The 20,993-nt window shown below is 41.6% G+C and overlaps 1 protein-coding gene across 3 annotated transcripts in view; it reads right to left on the reverse strand.

Annotated features, from left to right (window-relative positions):
- Positions 1–862: 862 nt before the first annotated feature.
- Positions 863–20,993, reverse strand: part of COL4A2 (collagen type IV alpha 2 chain) — a 233,660-nt gene continuing 213,529 nt past the window's right edge. For all 3 annotated transcript variants that reach the window (XM_059721085.1, XM_059721086.1, XM_059721087.1), the window contains exons 37-47: positions 19,995–20,102; positions 18,799–18,870; positions 17,812–17,937; positions 14,491–14,607; positions 10,375–10,536; positions 10,142–10,240; positions 9,221–9,367; positions 8,448–8,564; positions 7,202–7,393; positions 6,580–6,866; positions 863–2,916 (exon numbers count right to left, since the gene is read on the reverse strand). In XM_059721085.1, the coding sequence (XP_059577068.1) occupies positions 2,662–2,916; positions 6,580–6,866; positions 7,202–7,393; positions 8,448–8,564; positions 9,221–9,367; positions 10,142–10,240; positions 10,375–10,536; positions 14,491–14,607; positions 17,812–17,937; positions 18,799–18,870; positions 19,995–20,102 (1,682 nt within the window). In that variant the 3' untranslated portion in view covers positions 863–2,661. The remainder of the gene's footprint in view (positions 2,917–6,579; positions 6,867–7,201; positions 7,394–8,447; positions 8,565–9,220; positions 9,368–10,141; positions 10,241–10,374; positions 10,537–14,490; positions 14,608–17,811; positions 17,938–18,798; positions 18,871–19,994; positions 20,103–20,993) is intronic.

The following is a 20,993-nucleotide window of genomic DNA, read 5'->3' on the forward strand; positions in this document are numbered from 1 at the left end:
TTACTGTGGCTTTTTAAAGTGTATTTGGCTCTTGTCTTCAATACCTATATTGCAAATCCTCTGCAAACAAAAATGATCCACTGCATAAGCTTCAATTAAGTTCTCTTAAAATAGCTATGGGAATGCTATAACATCCATTGAACACTGTAAAATTCTGAAATAATGAATGTTAATCTTGCAATCGTCTCTCTTAGTACTTGCCCTTTATGATGGTTCAGGGCTGTTTATTGCAATATAACTTAGAGTGATCTTCAGACATTGATCCAGTTTTGAATATTACCTGCTGTGTTTTCAGTTTTAATGTTTTTCATAAGTTGAGACACAACAGGTTGATTGGTCTGTCAGAGAGGCTGGCTCTTATAGTTAAGGTACTGCACAGATTCAGTTATAGAAATTCAGTTCTACCACAACTGGAGGCAAATTGCTTGGCCTTTGTTCCCTACTTCACCCGGATGTTTGAGGACAGATTCAATTTGGGGGCATATCTAAATTGGGATAATGAGTTGCAGGAAATGTGAGAACTTAAAAAAAAAATACAACTCTATACCAAATGCAGAAGTGGTTTAAAAAAAACCTGGTTTCATCATGGACAGGGGCCCCCTGCTCTTCCACTTTACAGACCACAATAGATTCTTTGGTTAACCTCCCTCCCAGGATTGTGTCTGTACACAACTGAGGGACTAGATAAAATAGCTTCTTAGCAGCCTTTGTCTCTAAAATAGTGCAGGTGTGCAGGCTGTGGAATGAGTGGATCTTTGCTTGCTTGTGGGTGTAAATTTAGGTTGTGCCAGACTCTTTTTGGGCAGCAGGTGTAATGGTACCTTGAGAATACCTAGAAATTTGAAATAGTTAAGAATAGAAGTCTAGGAAAAACATAACTATATTTATAATTACAGCAGTGATGGAACATAATTACAGAACCCAATAAACGCCATCAGAGAGAGGTGAACTTAGATTTAAAATGGGACCAGGTAGTATTTTTTTTTAAATATGGTACGAATGTTCATGGTATCTTGTTCTTTTCCTATCAGATTGGGAAGCTTCAAACTCTTGCATGCAACATGCCCACTTTAAATTAGGTAGTCAGCACACTTAACACTGTCCTGCCTGAGAATTGCAAGAAAATGATTAAAAATAAATCACTTCAGTTCTTTTTTTCTCTCCTAGGAAAGTGACAGGCAATTTAACCCTGAGCCAAATGTTCTCATTCTACAGGGAAGCGAGTTCACCTTTGTGAAGTTGATATCTAGCAAACCCAGTGCCCTGTTTGATGGATATCTAAGGGAAAGACTACCAAACCTACCTCTCATCCATGGCTGAGTAACTGCTAGCCCTTCCATATTTCCTCCCAATGGTACAGCCAGCTGATAATGTTGCCATCATCCCCATCTTCTTATCAGCTCCTCTTTCAGAGATGAATTAGGTAGGTTACAGAGTGGAAAATGATGCAGCTCTGGGCATGTCTACACAAGACTCTTTACTGTGCCTCAGGCTAATTTGCTGTGCAGTGAAGTGTCACTAGCTACAGGTGTGTGGCAATTAGGGAGCAGTAAACTAATTTACCGTGCTGTTGGATAGTCTCGTCAGATGCAAGTGGTATCTGGCAGTGTAGTAAATTACTATGCTTAAATGCACATGTAGACAGTGATGTCGGAATTTAGTTTACTTTGACTCAAATTGAGCCACAGTATATTCAGTTGTATTAATTGCATTTGTAGATATGCCCCTTCTGAGTGGTAATTTTACATAAGGGAAATTGTGTGTAAAAACTGGACTTTCTAGGCGAGCAGTTAGTTGTTGCTCTATAACCTGAAATGTGTCTATAAATTGTTCTCAAAACTGTCCATAAATTATGATACTCTGAGATTAGTGTGGTACAGAACAAATGCCCAGGAGAAAAAGGAGCGAGGGACTCTTTGCAGTTATCTTGGAACTTGGGGTCTGGCTGGAAAGATGCAATAAGTTTGTGAAGTAAGAGGCTGTCTTAGTGCTGAGTGGTGTTCACTGTAAGAGGAAGAGCATGATGACTAAATGTGGCTCCCTTGGCTGATAGAAAATGTTCAGGAGCTATGGTGGTGGGGATGGTGGAACAGAAAGGATGGCAGATACCTGCTAAGTCTAACATAACCAAGCTGTCTTTCCATCTTCGCTGTCCAGATAAACTCCAAAAGTATGTGCCTGGTTTTGAAATGTTGGACTTGGGACTCAGATCAGTGAGCAGTCCCTAGAGCTTATTTCATTGTTGTACTAACATTTATAATTTCTTATTATAGTTACTGTTCATCTCACTATGGTGGTTAGTTTGTTTCAGACTAGTACAATTAATATATACAATACATTTATTCCAAGAGAATGTATCTGACTAAGAGAATTTGTAGATTAATAACTGGATGGGTTTTTTGGTGTTTCAAGACTATCTGAATTGGTTAACAAATAATATAGTGTTAGACTAGTGAAAATATACTGTATGGTATGAGAAATCAGCGCTACTTTGTATAAGTGTGCTGAGTTGTTTTTACAGACACCATTTTAAAATCAACTTTTCATTCAACTCCTGAGGTAATAAGTTACATAAGCACCAACATGACCGTGTACAAATGGCTGAAACCTTTCCCTTACACTAGGAGAGAGGGTTTTTTTGTTTTTGTTTTTGTTTTGTTTTTACAAATTTTTCATGCAAACTTGACATCTGCTGATGTGAGTTCGGATGAGTCCTGCCTTAAGTGTGTCTGCAGAGGGTGTGCTCTGGAATTGCTCTTCAATAGTAGTGAGCCAGAAGCTGTATTTGTTTGCATAGTAATGGCAGGTTCCACGGGCACCATTGCATTCAATAAAAGGGGTAGCTCTGAAATCTTCCAAACAGCTCCCAGGAGAAACCAGTGACTGCCCTCCACCTTCATCACCAGCTGCAGTGTGCTAGAAAAGACAAAGGGAGTTCAGAGAGGGGCAGGACTGTACAGTTTGTAGCCTATGGCAGTAGTTCTCAACCTTTTTTTGCACCAGGACCCATTTGTAAACATCAATCACCAGTTTCAACCCAGTGCCCCTCACTCCAGACCCGCTGCCCCAGCCCCCAAGCGTGTGGTGCATGGGATGCCAAGCAGCCCCTTGCAGGCTGGAGCTCTGCCAGCTTGCAAAGGGAAAGTCATGGTTTCCCACATTTTTCTCCTTTAAAGGAGAATCCATTTTTAAAGTCTGTTGATCTATTTTTAAAGTTTGTTCACGACCCTTTCATATATTCTTGCGACCCACTTTTGGTTTGTGACCTATGGGCTAAGAAACTCTGGTTTAGAATAATACAGCCTACATACAGGGGAAGGAGACAAAAGGCAAAATAGCTTCTGTATGTCACCCAGAAAGGTTTGCCTCTAGGACTTTCCAATTTTGCTGATCCTACTAACTGCGATTACTTGTGTAGCAGAGGTCAGAGGAAGAAACACAGGAGTGGGCAAAATATGGCCTGTAGGCTGGATGCAGCTTGTGACCAGATTCCATTTCCTGGCAGCCCAAGTAGCAACAGCTCCTTCTGGATGCCGCTGCTGGACCCAGCCCTGCTGCCTGGGCACCCTGGCCCATGTGTCCTGCATCCACCACTAGGAATGGGAGCTGTATGAGTAGGGCACATGGCCAGGTGAGGAGTGTGTCTGGGGCTGGGATCTTGGGGTGGGTGGTGACAGCATGTGGCTGTGGGAGAGCTGCAATCTGCTTCTTACACGCCCCTGCCTAAAGAACCTGCCTCGTTGCGGGGCTGCTGGGAAATGGAGTCTGACTACAAGTCACATTTTGCCCACCCCTGCTTTAACACCATTTGTTCTTGTTTTCCATTGTAAACCTCTCATTCAATCTTTATCCATGTGATTCCATGTTCATGCACTGAAGACAGCTTAAACTCCCCTCACCTTTGAAGGTGCAACAAGAGGGAGGGGGGAGTGTGAAAATTTTCTCCTATATATAATACTCATTTTCTATACCACACCCCATACATTGTAACAGGGTGATGCAAGTTGATTGCTTTAATTAACACTGTTTTTCCTAGCACTTGAATAATCTAATGTTTGTGTTAAATGCAGCCCTTCTTGCACTGTGGTAAAAAAATGGCCTAGCTTACACAGTTTAAATAACATTTATCAACCACACTCAGACTTAATCATTACCATGCTCCTTTGGAAGGTACATAAACAGGAACACACAACATCCCAGCATAGTTCTCCCTAACTGCATAAAATATTACATATCTTTCTTCTCAGATAGCTTCTTCCACCTCTTCAGTCTCTAAAGTTCCCCATTTTATATTACAAAATGAAAAGGGCTTTCATTCCTCATGTGAAAACAATCAAACCCTTGTTACTAGGCTTTCAGTGCACAGCCCAGCCAAGCTTGCCAAGCTGCACAGAGTTTGTTAATAAAGCAGAATATGATCTTTAATGCTACAAGGAAGAGTGAAAGGGGGGGGGGCGATAGTCCTGTGTCACTGTGACAGGTATTATGCTATCTGATTCTGAGAAGCTGCACCTGGGCTTTGATCTCTGACCTGTTAAACATGGCTCAAATTCAACCCCTCGTGCAACAGCTAAGATCAGCCAAGGACACCAGAGCTGCTTTATTGCTTTGTATTTCTAGGGTGAAGTTAAATAGTCTTTTAGGTGAAGATGAATATTTCAGTTCCCAAGCTGCTGTCCCTCCAAGGAAACTAGGGTGTCACATTTGTTAAGAGCCTTCACATCTTTCAAATTATAACTTGGTGGAGAGCAGCTGAGGTACACTGCAAACCCGCTTTGAGCACTGATGCAGCTTTAGACATTAGACAGATTTGGAGGCCAAAGCACTTTGAATTGTCTTGCAATCTTACAACCTCAGGATGTTTAAACAGGAATCTAATATCTGCTATTCAGGGCTCAGATCCTGAAACCGGATCTGGGTAGGCAGGCCCCGTTCTCCTGCGTACAGTTCCTTTGACCTAACAAGGCTCTGAGTGGGCCCACTTAGAACCATTTAACACAAGGAAGTTGCAACATAGACTTAAATATGCTTTGGGATCATCAAGAACATAGTGTGCTTCAACATGTTATTCCACAGTGCTCAAAATCCCACAGTGTACACAACCTAAGCATTCCACTGACCATTGCTCAAATGGTAATATTGTACAAATATGTCCCGGGAAGCTGAAAGTTTTATCTTATAAATACTTGCAGTTTTTGGCACTTCCCTTGATGGGAGTTGGCTGGGAAATGACCAGCAGTTGCCAAGGTTGTGACACTATTCATAATGCAAATATGTACAAAGGGGCTTTACGGGTGTTTAGTGAATTGATCCTCAACACCCTGCGAAGCAAGAAAATAATAACAGCTGCATTTTACAGAAGCAAACGAAAGCCGTAGGAAGAGTCACTAAATATATGGTAGGTTGGGTTCTTTGTCAACCTTTCCTTAATGGAAACTTGGACTGAATAACATAAAAATGTTTGTGGAAAGTGGAGACTCCTCTCAGTATTTTCACTGGTCAAAAAGCTGGATTTTTTTTTCTTTTGATGGTCATTTTCTATGGAAAACATTGATGAAAATAAATAGTGTGCTTTTTTGTTTTTGGTGACACTTTCTTGGAGGCACGAAAACTGTAGGTTCAGGTCTAGTAGAGACTTTGTTTCTGTCCTTCATCAATAGAGAGATTAGAACAGGCAGTTCTGTATCTCCCGCTCTCTCTCTCGGTCCAAATTCTGTTATTGGCATTGGCACATCTAGGACATCAATGGACTTTTCTGAGTTCTTTCAGAGTAGTAAAGTCTTGGTCAGATCACACACCTCTGACTTGTGCTGTCTGTTGAATATGACACTGCTTATTCTGAGGTTGATTCCATAGTTTTGGTGCAGCCTCAACACCCTCTGGTGTTAGTGTTTTACTCTTGTGTGTGCAAGCATTGCAAGATTGGGCCCCATCAGTGCTGCATGGACCTGACCCCAAAGGAAAGCATGTGCACTTCCTTAGTCTAAAGTGCACACCTCCTGCCATCAATTAGGGGTACGTGGTCTTAATACAATATTAAACATTTTTATGTGGGGAAAATTACTTTTCATACTGCTTGTTATTGTGATAAGCCATTTAAAGTTTCCCTTTTTGTGTAAATCAGTGATTTTTCAGGTCAATTTCTTGAGAAGTCTTTCATTAACAGTGTTACCTGCTCCTAGTTCCCACTGTTTGAGACATCCACACACTATACCTCAGCACATTAACACTGGTTGCCATTTTTACTTATGTCTGCTTCTGTTTTCCAGGTCCCCTTTCTGCATCACATACAGCAGGGAAGGTGCTCTATTCTCAAGACCAACTTCCTGCCTAGACTAGAGATTTTAATCAGCCTCACATACTAGCCTGGTTAAACAGAAACAGCTGCTTCAGCCTTTCTTCTGACTGTCATTGGTCTCTGAGGCAAGAGATGAACAACTCCCCATTACGCTTTCTGCTCCCTCAGGGCTTCTTTACTGCTGGAAAACCTGTTCCTAAAGCTTGTCCAGGCTAGGACACTCAAACTTAAATTTTGACCATGGCACTGGCATAACAAAATTTATTTAAAGAATAAAATACCATCAGGAAGGAATATCCGATCCATAAACTACGCCATCCTTCGGGGCAGTGTGGGATTGACACATCTTGGCTGTGGACAGCAATCGCGACAGCTGGGGCCTCGCAGACTGAGCAGCGACTGATATACGGTCTAATTTCTTCTTCTGCCACAGGCATCATGGGCAGAGGTGCTGTGGTTGAGAGCCAGTAGGACTTATCATTCCGGTTTGCGTAGTAACAGACATCCCCAGGGTTACAGTAGAGGAATGGCATAGTACTAAACCGAGCCAAACATGAGCCGGCCAGCCCTGTAAAAATAAACCACCAAACTCTTGAATATGCATATTCCAACAGGACGTACTTCTAGCCCACACCTGCATACATGTTTGTCAGAACAACTCCACATTCAGCGATGCTTACGCAGACTTTACGGTTCCACTTGAACTGCCAGAGCAATACAAGAAAACTACCTCTGGAGGCATGTGGAAGGGGAAGGTGTTTTAGTTTTCACTTTGTTACTTCTGGGCTTCCTTGCATAATATTCCCCAAAGCCCAAATGGCTCTAATTTTACATATTCCTTTTTGAGTGAGGAAAAGCAGATTGGAAGTTTCAAATGTGGATGTCAGGGAGATGCATACATACCAAGGTCCTGGTTATGTGCTTTTTCTTGGCCTTCAAAATATAGCAAACTGTATCCGCTCCAGAGTTTGTTCATGCCAATGGGGCACATTGGCTCTTGATCAGATTGGCTATGCTTCACCAGAAGGTACCCAATGTTAACACTACGACCTGGCATACCTGGCAACCCAGGGCTACCTGGACGGCCTGGTATACCTTGAGGGGAAAAAATGTGATATAGACAATATTCAGCCAAAATGCAATATACTGAGAAATGTCTTGCTCAACATTTAATTGCATCAGACTTTTCTTTTTTAAGGTAAGCCATATTTCTTGTAGCTAGCTCTTTTGAAGTAAATGGTTGTTGCCTAGTCTGTGCAAAGAAGAATATTTTTTATTACTAAACAAGTAAATTCACAAATAGTTGGCCTTATGAGTTTAGCATCTTTCAAAGAATATGGGCAAGCAGTGAATACTTCAAAACTTATTCTTCAACAAAAAGCACCCAGGAGATGGATGCCTTTCCCTCCCAAACAATTCTCAACAAATATTCCAATATTTGGTGTTATTCAAAGAGAGAGATTGCTTTATGCTTAGTTTAATTCACATGGTAAAATTTCTGGTTCATTCTGATGAGCAGGGCTTGGTTTTCTCTGATAAAAACAAATCCTCAGTTTTTGGTTTAAAAAACCCACTAAAATCTGCATTTTCCATTATTAAAATGAAACACCACTAATATATAGATATACATATAGTGGTGTTTCATTTTAATTATGGAAAAATGTGAATTTTGGGTTACTTTTTAAAATAAAAAATTGGGGATTTTTTTTTTTTTTTAAATCAGAGAAAACCAAAGGATCCCTGCTGATGAGTAATTCTAATACAAAAAGACCCTTCCTTATATTAGCTGGATATTCTCGCTGTTTCTTCTAGCTAATATTCAATTTTCATGAATATTCCTGCTGCTAAAACACTATTGTAGCAATGTTTAAAGACAGCTAATATAAAACATCCAAAATCTAAATAATATCCTTTAGATGAATGCAATGAGATTTAGTTAAGTCAAAATTAGGGTTTTTTTAAAATAAAAACTAGATGAAAGCTGTGAAAATTACTGATAGGTGAAGCCTAATAAAGGCACTTTTGTTTGAACCCTGTGGAAAGTGGAAGACAGAGCTGGTGGACACGGCTACATTTATGTTTGCATTCCTGTAAGCTACTGACAGAATCTATAATGTAAAATGGAAAAGGAAACTGAAACATCACTTACCCTCAGATCCTGATGGACCTTGATGCCCTTGTGGTCCTTGATCACCTCTAAAACCTGGAAGTGCTGGAATGCCACTTCTGCCTTGGAGCCCTTGTTTACCAGGTGCACCCCTAAAACCTTAAAAAAATTATAATGTTGAATCTGCTTGTTCGTAGAAAAGCCAGGCTGGAAGGAACCTCTGAAATAGAATAATCTAATTCAACCCCCTGCTTGAAGCAGGATCATTCCTATCCAGAGTGCAAATTATGGCAGAGCTTGGGGGCGGGGGGTGAGCCCCCTACCTAAGAGACAAGAGCCCCCCCCCCCCCCCCCCCCCCCCAGAAGATTTGAAAATCATAACCGGGGTGGGGAGTCTCTAATTAGATTGCTCCTTCACTTAGGTGGACTTGGTAATCAATGGACCGGTTTAATTTTTTTTTGCAGGCCCTCCTCCCCCCACCCCCAGGTCAAAATGTAATTTGAATCTTGTTCCTATCCAAATCAGCCTACACAAATCTGATGCAAGTGTTGTTATAATACGCATAAGAGATCTAAGGAAGACAGCTATGCCCCTTGCCACAGAGGAAAGCAAAACCCCAAGAGTCCATACCAGTTTGATCATAGGATAAAATTCCTTCCTGACCCCCAAATGTGTCAATTGGTCTGACCTGAGTGGAGGGGCAAGACCCTCTCGTTAGGAACCTTTGGGTTTTAGTTCCAGCAGAAGCACTGGCACACCCCAGTCACAATCCCCAGTCTTGGCTGCAACCAACCCCCAATGCTTCAGTTCTTACCTGAATCACCTAATGGACCCTGGGGTCCAATCTCTCCTGGAATTCCTTGTGGCCCTCTCTGTCCATGTGGGCCTGGTGCACCAACCTCAGCCAATGTCTTAGAGGGTAGGGGAGTCAGCCCAGGAGAGCCTGGAGGTCCCTGAATGCCTATGACAAAAAAGAAAGAGCAAATTAATTTAGAGGGAGGAAAATAACTCAAATCCCTTCATTTGTGCACTCTCTCTCACCCATTGATGTACAAGGCTTATGCATTTTCATAGACATAAGGGCTGGAAGGGACCTTGCAATATCAGGTCCAGCCCCCTGTCCAAGGGGCAGAAAGTCAGCTGGGGTCAGATCACCTTAGCAGGGTAATCATCCAAGCATTTCTTAAAAGTATCTAGAATACCTCAGAGGATAGGAAGGCACTCAACATCCTAGAGTACAGAGTAATTCTGCATCATGAGAACAGTATAATATCAGGCAAAAAAACCCCAAACCCAAACAAACTGGTGGAAGAAGACAAAGAGGTTGATAAAGCAGCAGATAAGAGATTATGATATAGGACATTGTGCAGTATTTTTTAAGTCCCATATCATTAAACACTGTCCTGTCTCTCCTCTTGTGGAAGGAGAGGCATGAGCATTGCTAAAATTGGGGTCTAATCTTATTTACGTTCCCCTGTCTCTTTTCTGTTGGCTTGACTTGATGAGGTGGACGAAGGCAAATATGGTAATTGCTGTGACTACTGTATGAAAGTTTTTGAACCAGGTCTTAAGTGTCAAGTAGGTTCCTTCTTTTAAGCCACAAGGCCATTCCAGATTGGTCCAGTCAAAAGTATTTGATTCCCATCTTCAGATTCAGAGCAGGTAGGGTAGCCAGTGAGCAGGTAGAATGTACAGTTTAAGTAAGTAAACCGAGCACCAGACACCTCTTACTCACCAGTAACTCCTCTATTCCCCTTGGGTCCAGTGGGGCCTGTATCACCAGAAATTCCCAGTGTGCCAACAGGGCCCATGACGCCTTGTTCTCCTTTCTGGCCTTTAGTGAAAAATGACACACAAAGTCATCGTACCTTTGTGCAGACAATATAAATTAAAAGCCAAGTTATAAAGCCAAGTGCCATAGAAATCAGCACTTAAAAATAAAAAAAGACAGTTTTTAATCATACATACCTTTTGCTCCAAAGCTCCCTAGAATTCCCGGTTTTCCTGTTAGTCCAGGGTCACCTCTAGTGCCTTTTGGGCCATCTTCTCCAACCACACCTATTTGACCAATTTCTCCTTTGCTTCCTGGTGGAGATGGTATTCCACGCCTGCCCTGTTCTCCTTTATAGCCTGTTAAACCATATTGAGATTGGAATCCTCATTAAAAGGCAGGATATACAGCCTGCATTTAAGAGAAATTAACAAAAAAAATGCCACCCCTTGGAAGAAAGCACATGTCTTTTTCCAGGATTCAGTTTCTTAACCCTTGCAGGTGGAAACAGATAAAAGAGACACATTTAGCAGTGCTGACATTGGCCTTATGTCCTGTACTTCTGTGGTATGGAAAGAGGGCTAGAATAAATCTACCCGAGTCCAAAAATTGTGATTTAAAAGCCCCCGTTCTATTGTTGCCACCTCTTAGAGGTGTTTGAACCCACCAAACACTCCTCTGATAGTCCAAATATACCTTATCATTGCTTGGTCTTAAAAATAGTAGTAGTTATTAATGTAACCAAATGTATTCAATGTTATTTTGCTATAATAAGTACATTCTTGTTAAGGTGCTTAGATAATTTGTAAAAACAGAACAGCTTTGTCAGAGAAGACCGTAGCCAAAGGTAAAGAAGAAACAGGAGTGCTAAAGAGTATTCTGCAAAGGAGAAAAGAAGGAAAAGAGATAAGAAACATTCCATTATACTTTCTCAAAGATATAAATCCCAACTAATGAACACCTTTCAAGTGCACAAGAGATCTGGTTCAGTCAGTTCCAAAAGTTTCAGTGAAACAAAGAAATTTAAATAAAACCAATCAGAGATCACGTATTAGAATATTAGAACCAGCCATCTATAAATATTGAGTATAGGCTGGAGGGAAATTTGGAAAACTCAGCAAATTTAAAAAGACCTGCTGCCAATCTGCTCCTCCCACCTCTCATGTCTCCCCAGCCACTATAGGTGAGGATCTATGTTGTGCTGTCACAGGTAGCCAGACAAACTTTGCGATAAATGCTTGTTTTTCTGTTTTGAAAGTGCAAGCAAATAGAATGTTGTGCTGTAGACCTGTTTCTGCTTCTTTTATCAATAGCCAACCCACAAAGTACCTGTAACAATGTGTACTTTACAGAGAGAAGCTATGTGGTCCGAAAGTAATTTTTCAGATATAACCCATGCAAGGAGTAGAGGTGGGAGGAATTTGATTTAGCTTGCTGTGCTGCAAGTTACAGGATTTTCCAGTATGTTGAACTATTTTCAAGTATTGTTTGGGAGTTTTCCAGCAGCCTTCCAGCAGTTGGTGAACTCAAAGGATCTTTATGCCTGATTTTAAAATTATTACAGGTTTAAAATAAAGTTTGTCTCAATACAGGCTGCTTCCACTGAAGTGTGGCTAAAAGAAATCTTATTACAGCTTGAAACTTTCCTATTCTGAAGCTGAAAGGACATACTGTGGGGAGAGGTTGATAACTACAGTATTAAAGATTAAGGACAGGATTGTAAGTGCTTATCAATGATAAAACTCCCGTTGGTTTCAGCAGAAGCAGAGTTAAGCCAATGCTGAGTGCATTCATAAATACCACCTATTGTACTATTTGCCTAGTCAATACAATGAAAATTCAGCTTCAAACCTGCCTGCCTGTGGTGAACTTGATTTCTGCAGCTGCTAAGCATATGCAATTGCCAATAAAAGCAGTGAATTAGAAGCTTGTTGAGGCACCCAAGTCTAAAATGTTTGTGCACTCTAAACAACACCATTAATGCACAGCAGCCAGTTGAACAGCTACTCACTACCAGCAGAGTTGTCCCATCATGCTTCCATCCTATTTTTCTTGTGTGAGATATGAGCACACCTTGTCTAGTTTATATGGATTAATTTCAGTTGCTGTCACCCACTGAGCCAGAGGATGTACTCAGGGGGATGGGGATGACTAACTGTGAGCTAGATCTATGCCTGTCCTCACTTGTAAAAGCCAGCTGGGGGAAGCCTGAGGCCATTTCTGGCCCCAACATTTCAGGTTGTCAATACCAGGTGTTCTTAAATGTGCAATTGTCTGGCCTGTACTCAAGAAACTTTCTTGATGCTGACTACCCAGGCAGGCAGCTATTACCCCATTTCCAACCTCCCATTTTTGGGAAAGGTCATTGAATGGGTTGTTGCCTGATAGCTCTATCCAGGCACATCTGGATGTAGTCAGATTCCTAGGACCCCATCAGTCGGGCTTTCATTTTGGGTACAGCAGGGACACTGCACTCATGGTTGATGATATTCATTTGGAGATTAATGGGAACTTGTACCCTGTTTTTCTTCAGTTGCCTTTGACACAGTTGACCATTAGGAGCTGATAATGGATTTATGTGACCCGGTGGGTATTTGCAGGATGGCTATAAATTGATTCTGCTCTTTCCTAGCAGGGAGAATAGTGATGGCTGCGTGCTCATAATCTCCTTAGAGCCTTTCTTTTGATGTTCCCCAGTGCTCCACCTTGTTGCCACTCCTGTTCAATGTGTATCTGAGATTGCTGGGTGAGACCATGTGGAAATCTGGTGTGAAGTAGCATCAGTATGCTCTCTTTCTCACCTCACCTGGGCCCCACAGTCTCTGCCCTTTCAAAGTGCCTGGCAGCAGTTTGCAATTGGATGTGGGTGACTCAAGTGAAACTGAATACATACAAGGGAGAGGTGACAGTGTGGGCAGGTGTGCTTTACCTGGATGGATTGGGAAACCTATCCTTGAACAGGTTCAGCCTCCCCTTGACACTCAGGTTTGCAGCCTTGGGATGTTCCTGGATCCACTGCTGCACCTGGATCTTCAGGTGGTATTGATAGTTAGGAGTGCTTTTCACCAACACCATCTGCTGAGAAGGCTGCAGCCTTTTCTTTCCGATTCAGATCTTGCCACCATCATCCATTCATTCATAACCTTGAGGCTAGACTACTGCAATGCACTTTTGCAGGGCTGCCCTTTATTACGTGTCTGGAAGCTGCAGCTGGAGCAGAATGTGGTGGCCTACCTTCTGATGGGTGTGAGTTGCCAGGAGAATATAATTCTTGTGCTCCAGAGTCTGCACTGACTTCCAATAGCCTTCTGGTGTAATTCAGAGTGTTGGTTCTGAATTGAGTGTTGGCCCAGTCTGGGCGCTATGCATATGAGGGACTACATTTTCCCTTATGCCCCATCATGATCCCTAATGTCAGCTGAGAGCAACCTCTTGCTAGTACTACCAGTTCATCCAGTTCACTTAGAAAAACTATCAGGGTAGTTCCTCCTCAGCTTTGGAACTCCCTCCCTCCTGAGGCCCTCCAGAGCCTGGACATCTTTTGGAAGTGCTGTAAGACCTTCTCATTTGGGCAGGCATTTAGCAAGCAAGGCTAAGCTGCGATATTATTTCAGCACATTTTCATTCATATTTTATTTCAATATCCCATTTATTCTTATATATTATTCTGTCTTACTGTAAGACACAATGAGTCTCTGATGGGAAAGTAGCATATAAATCTAAGAAACACATAAATAAGTAAATGACCTGGTATGTAAAATTTTCAGAGGCAGAGGAAGAGTGAACACCTTTCCTTGAAAGCTTGACATATCATATAGCTTAATAGTTCAGTTCAAGCATATTTTTTTAGCAAAATTTTGGGAACAATTATATGGTGATTTTTTTCCCCATTGGTTTAACTAAGCTTATTACAGACTTACAGGTCTGGTTAAAAAACAGCAACCCATAAATTAATTTAGTGTTTCTGGAAGTTGCTAGACAGCAAAGCAAGCCATACCATAATGCTTCAAAGATGACCTGAAGAAAGTACCTGTAGAAAGTACCTAAACATGTGGTGCTATTCTTTAAAAAAGGGTTACTTCACTGAATCAGGGCTAAAATTTACAACCACACTGCTTTATTTATTTATACCCCTCTACACCTTAGCTCAGATGGTGTGGGAAATGTCTAGCCAATTGCCATAACTTCCCCTTTGGAAAGCCCCATTTTCACTGGTTGAGGAGGGTGCCCTATGTCACAATAAGAAACACTGCTAAAAATCTGTGTTAAATATTCTTTCTGATGCTGGCTACAGGGCACATGGCATGAATTACCTGGCACACCATATAGGCCTGGAGAACCAATATCACCCCGGATTCCTGATATGTTTGAAACTCCAGGAGGGCCTGGAATTCCATCAAGCCCTGGGGAACCAGTTGGCCCTCGCTCCCCTGCAAGGAAGAAAAAATAATCATTAATACCATAGAAACATGAACAAAAAATGATTAGATGAATCACAAATTGTTCTATGCAGCGAGTGTTGGATTTTTTTTCAGAAGTGCAGAGGACCTACAGCTCCCATTGACTTCAGACGAAGCTGCGGTAGCTCAGCACTCTGAAAAATCATGCTTTTAGCACTTCAGGAACAACACTAATAAAAAACAAAGGTTATAGCTGCTTCCAAGCAGATAGAGACAGACAGACAATTAATACTTGTCATGCTTAATAGTGTTAACCTTATTCCATGCCTAGTGCTCTACTGTATAAATACTACTCCAAGATAGCTTAACATATGCTGGCTGTGCAGTGAGAGGGCAAACAGCACAGTATTGTATGTCCTATGAAATCAGTGGCTATTCAGAGCCCATTAAAATGAGTAATTAGAGTCTAAAGGCAATTCTCAGATATCAACATTTTAAACTATTGAAAATCTGGACCCGGGCTCCATGAAACTATCCATTTAAATGGAAGACTGATGAAATAATGATATTGCACAGTGTCTCAAGAAGCCAGAAGCCTTCTAGTGTCTCAGGAAGCCTCAAGCTTCCACAAAGCCTTGTTTTTATTCTCTTGGTAAATATTTAACACCAACAAACATGAATCAAATAAGCAAAATAGCTATTTCTTAAAGGGGAGGATAGCATATCCAATGGTAAAGATGGAAACAGCACAGATCTTGGTGATTACAAGGAGGTATGGGTTGATAGTTTCATTCAGGGTGAAGGGATAAGCTGTCAAAGGACATGGTGGGGGGGGGAACAAAGTGTCAGACACACTGTAAATACATAGAAATTTCAGGTTTTAAATACCGGGAAACTGTTTAAGAAAACATTCATATAATAATATATGATACTATATCTATTATCTGTAGATGTCTTTATGGACAGAGTGGGCATATAGGGAATGGAAATTAAGAGCCTTGTTACATGTTGCACTTTGAGCTGCTCAAACGTTGATTGGTGCTAGTGCTAGCTTGAGTTTGGAGCAGTCACACCTAAAGGCTAAAAACCTTCTCTGACTGTCCCCCACCTGTACAACTGTGATTTGCCAGTAGAGGGCTGGTGAGCATGAGCCTAAGTAGAAGCTACAGCTATGAGCTGCTGCTGCTGCACCAGGACTGGCTTCTATCTCTGCTCTAAATTGGGGTGTGGGAGAGATGGGTTGGTAGGGGTGGAATATGAAGCTGGGAGGTAGAGAGAGTTAATGGAATGGGGGTGAGTAATGAAATGGGAGGTGGAAAGGAAATGGGGGTGAGGGAAGGGTGGTGAAATGAAGGAAGTCTGCCCCTAAAGGATTAAATAAAAAGAAGTAAAAGCAAAATAATTTTAAAAGAACTAACGAGGAAGTCAATTAAAGGTCTCATGTTTTAATAAACTGGTATTTGGGATTGGGGTGTAGGCAGGTGCTGGTCATGATTCCTGTCATGGCTAGGGATGGGAAGGTGAGGGAAGGTGTTTTGGAGAGAACTACTGCCTCTCCCCCGGAAGGAAGCCCCAGATCATGGGGACCTGATCAGGCCCCCTACCATGTTCTTCCCTCCTCACCCCACTCCTGGACTCATCCATGCAACCTGGCTAGCTGGCATGTGTTCTGTAGGTTGTTTGCATGGGGTTGCACTCCTGGGGGTGGGAAGGTCACACCCTTGGGGGTGGGGTGGCCTTGATTTGGTGCTAGAACCATCTCCTGGGCAGTAGAGTTCAGAGGGTAGAAAGTTTGTTTACAAAGAAGAGGAGAGTGGGGGAGGGGACACTGTATCCTGGGATGCTGGAGGACTGCACTTTGGGCAGTTCATCTGTGGGGACTGGCCAGACATTTAATGGAACAGGGGCTGGTAACACAGAACAGAGAAACCTGCCCTGAAGTGGCATAGCTAAGCTGCCTACAATGTGCTTAAAACTAGTTTCAGGTGTTAATGTGTGGAGGGGGTTAAGAGCTCCAAAAACCACATACAATTAATGTGTAACAAGGTCTTGAGAATGTGGAATGGTCAAACATGGTGAAGCTGCTAATATTAAGGGTTTTTTTTGGCTTGGGAGGGACCTGGTATCTGGAAATGGAATAGAAAAAGAGTAAAAAGATGTATCTGCTTGGGGGAGGGTGTAATTAACTGTTTTTTGGTCATATTCTTTTAATTAAATGTTTCTATTAGATATAGATAAGAACATCTCAGGACTTACTTAAAAGACAGTGAGGAAAGCTATTTGCTTTAAGGTTCCTCTAAGCCTGTCTCCAATATAGAAGCAGGCCTTGTTTTGCCAGGTTGAGAGCTTAGACAGCATAGGCATTCCAGATAAAAAACCCTGCTCACAAGGGAAAGATGTGGCAGATGGGTCGGCCAAGACAAAAAGAGGCTCTGGGATGAGAGTCAGAAAAACTGGACTTTCCCAGATCTGGGGAGTGGTAAGTATTAGAGAGAGGGTGGCATGATTATAGTTAATTAAGACTGGCTTTTTGTCAAGTGTTTTTATTCTAAAAGGATGCTAATGTAAGGGTGCTATTTGGTCACTGGATACCGCTGTCCTAATTTCCTGAAGGCATAAAACACTAGCTAGTGAAAGGCTAAGTAAGGTCTGGGGGGTCAGCCACAGCTGATCACAGGAGACTTTAACCCAGTGTCTGGTTAGGGAGGGGATGGAATGTGCAGTTATTTTAAAGAGAGAGGTAAAGGCTTGAATCCCAAGATCTGAGAGGGGATGTGCTAGAAAAGACTAGGAGGGATCAGAAGTGCAGTTGGCTCAATAGCTGTGATTTTAAAGGTTTAAGGAAAGATAACAAATATCACAAGATTCACAATAAAATCACCAGAGGTGGCAGCTCTGGGACCTCCTACATAGTATAGTAATAGTTCCACCAATGTCAGCATTCTGTATTATCCTGCAGAACCAGTGGGAGACTTGGAAATGACAAAAATAATGAAACACTTTTGATTTTTTTTCAATACAGTTGTTAATAGTGGGCCCATGCTGAGAACTCCTACTCCTCTTATGTGCTTTCCAGATATTGAGTGAAAAGCTTATGGATTTGTCAAATGAAAACTGACGAGCTGGAACATAAATTGCATTTTATAAGACTAGGTTGTGGAAGCAAAATCTTGTTCCTTATTGAATATATTAAAATGTGGACCCCCTCTCTCCCCTTACCTTCCCAATACTTACCTTGATTGCCTCTCTCTCCTTTCTGACCAGGACCTCCTCTGGCACCTTCAAGAGTGCTTGGGTCTCCTACTTGTCCTTTGTCACCAGGGCCACCTGGGAAGCCTGAAGGCCCATAATCATCCAGACCTGTTGCAGAGTTAAGTATGAGAATAAATGTCTCAGGAGGCCCTAATACAACCATACTACTCACAGAAATGTGATACTAAAATGAAATTAAGGCTTCTAACCCTGACATTAACCCTGACAGAAGGAAAGGTATTATTCAAATGCTCTGTCTTTAATTCATCCAGGATAATTAGTTGTTGCAATGTCTAAGGTATATTAATCTATGCCAGTGGTGCTCAACTTTTTTCCCCAGTTGGGTCAGATAGGCAGGGCCCAGTCTGTCCATGGGCCGAATCTTGCCGGTGGACCTGATCTGACTCTCAGAGCAGCATGACAGGCACCATCTGGCAGCACAGAGGAGAATGGAGGGGAACAGGGAGCAGCCCAGCCCCAGGAGGGAAACGGGGTATGGCCCAGCCTCAAGCCAGCCCTGTGGAGGGGGAGGAAAGGGGGCATGGCCCACTCCCAACCAGGGACTGGCCCTGGCCCTGATCCAGCCACAGGAGGAGAGGGCATGGTCTGGCCCTGATTCAGTTGTGCAGGGCTTGGGGTTTGGGTATTTGGCACAGGGAAGGGCAGCCAAATTAATGGTCATGCATCCCCTGCCACCAAATGTCCCGACCCGTGCACACCCTGAGGGCTGGATGTGATAGTTCTGGGGGTCACATTTGGCTTGCAGGCCAGAGGTTGAGCACCCCTAACCTTTACTACTTTTTGCAAAATCTTGAAGGTACCAGATAAAATTCTATCAGGGAATGTGCTTAATTTTTAAATGACTCGGATAAGAAAACTATAGTATAAATACACCCCAAACCAAGTGTGAAATGGAATAATCAATGAAACCCAGTATCTTCATAAGTACACAGAATCTTTCCCACCTACCTGGTGATCCTTGCAGGCCTTTTGTGCCAGGCAAACCATCCAGTCCACTGATTCCTCGTAAGCCAGGTAAACCTGTTTAATTTTTAAAAAACCTTTATTATTTTATTCAGAGATTCAATAAGTTTGCTAAAAACTCTTTGGCAGGATATAGAAGCGTTTGACCGAAAACACAGTTTCAAAAGCTAGTCACAGAGGAACAATATAATGACAGCAATATGCATACAATATACAAACTTATTGCAAATACTGTATACACTTAGTGTGTAATTCTCTTGATCTGCATATTTTTGTTGCCCTATTATCTAGTAAAGTCATGAGAGACATTTTTAAGTAGGAGCTGTGATCTGACTGTTGAAAGTTACACCAGGAAGAACCCCCTGTCTCTCCTCCCCTCTACAAACACCCCCAACAAACATAATAGTAATTATATGCTTATTACTACAGCTTTGTTAGGATTCATCTAGGCCTGTCTAGAATGCTCAAACCAAGAAAGACAACAGCAAGGTGGCAACATATTCAAGTTCTGTAATAAGAATCTGTTGAGAAGAAAAAAATCACTGCAATGTTTTTAAAGCATTCCAAAAATTCCTAATGGTTGCTATTACTAAAAACAGGGCATTTTCTGTTCCAGATCAGGAGATAATAAATAAAAGCACGTGTTTAAGGGACAAGATGCTGTTTTAAATCTGATAATTGACAATGTCTGTAGTTGTTGTTGAAGGATATCTTGTTGACAGTCTGCTGTACCATATGTCACTTATCTTCAAACTATGAGCTCGACATCAGTTAACTCCACTTTCTGGTGGTCATATAGAAGAATTACATCACTCCCAATCCCGTGCACTGTTCAAAATAATATTAGTTTGCTGCATTTGAAAAAAGCTGCTCACATTGCTGAATATTTAGTGTTTTAGTTTCTCATGATGACTGCAAAAAACATTTCTTGAAAATTAAGTCCTTCATCTATCAAAAACTTTCCCTCGCAACCAGTGCCAGTGCACAGGAGCTGGTCTTCATATGATTTGACTTTTCTTGCATTATAAGTTTTCAATGCACCTGAGCTGTATAGGAAACAACTATTCTAAAAACATTTACTGTCGAGAGCTGTGTCGCTCAAAAATGCTAATGTTCCTCTTTCTTCCTCATCCCAAAGTAAACAAAATATTTAAAGGGACTTGATGGAAAAGTGTAATTACCTGTTGGTCCTGCAAAACCAGGCCATCCCTGAGTTCCTTTTTCACCTGGAAGTCCAGGAGCACCTGGGTCTCCTTGTTGTCCTGGTGGCCCAACAAGCCCTGGGAAACCTATGGGAGAAATATACATCATTATTACCGAGTCCATGAAAAAAATAACATATTGTGTACTAAACACTAATTTTGAAGTATTTATCACTTATTACATCATTATTACTAAGAGCCCATGAAAAAATGACATATATTGTGCACTAAACACTAATTTGCAGAATCTGTAGTCTTGCAGGGAGTTAATATGGGCTTTCTTATAAATAGGTAAACATCACGGCCTTGGATAACAGAAGTATGAAATAATCTATTTTGCAGTGTCGTGGCCAAAACCAAACCAAAAAAGGTAAAGAATGGAGCAGCCTGAGACACCAAAGGGCTGTTCCATTTAAGAGACAAGTGTGCGCTTTTAAGGGACATGATGCTGTTTTAAATTTGTTAATTGACAATATCTGTAGTTGTTGTTTAAAGATATCTTGTTGACAGTCTGCTATGACATATGTTACTTATCTTCAAACTATGAGCTCAACATCCATTAACTTTGCTTCAGTGCAGTACTGCATACTTCATTTTTGTGCCTACCTGAGAAATGTAGATATAGATGGCAGGGAGCTCTTACTTATGTACTTAAACAGAAGTAAACAACTCATACTATTTTACCCTAAGAATTTGGGCAGTCATTTTACTCATCTGTGCCTGTGTTTCCACCTAGATTGACTTGTCTTTGCCTGTTTTGACTACGGATTCTTTCTCATTATGTGTTTTGTACAAAGCCTAGTTTACTTAACCCTGAATCTTGGTTGTCACTAGGTAGTAAAATATGGATGGACTAATTGCTCTGAAAAAATCAACACATTCTCTGTTGTATGATAACAGATTTCTCGAGTTACTGATTTAAGAACAAGAATAAAGCCTGAGCACTGTGTGACCATAACACCATGAGTAGGCACATCA

The sequence above is a fragment of the Alligator mississippiensis genome, chromosome 1 (assembly GCF_030867095.1).
Source record: "Alligator mississippiensis isolate rAllMis1 chromosome 1, rAllMis1, whole genome shotgun sequence".
NCBI classification, from domain to species: domain Eukaryota; kingdom Metazoa; phylum Chordata; order Crocodylia; family Alligatoridae; genus Alligator; species Alligator mississippiensis.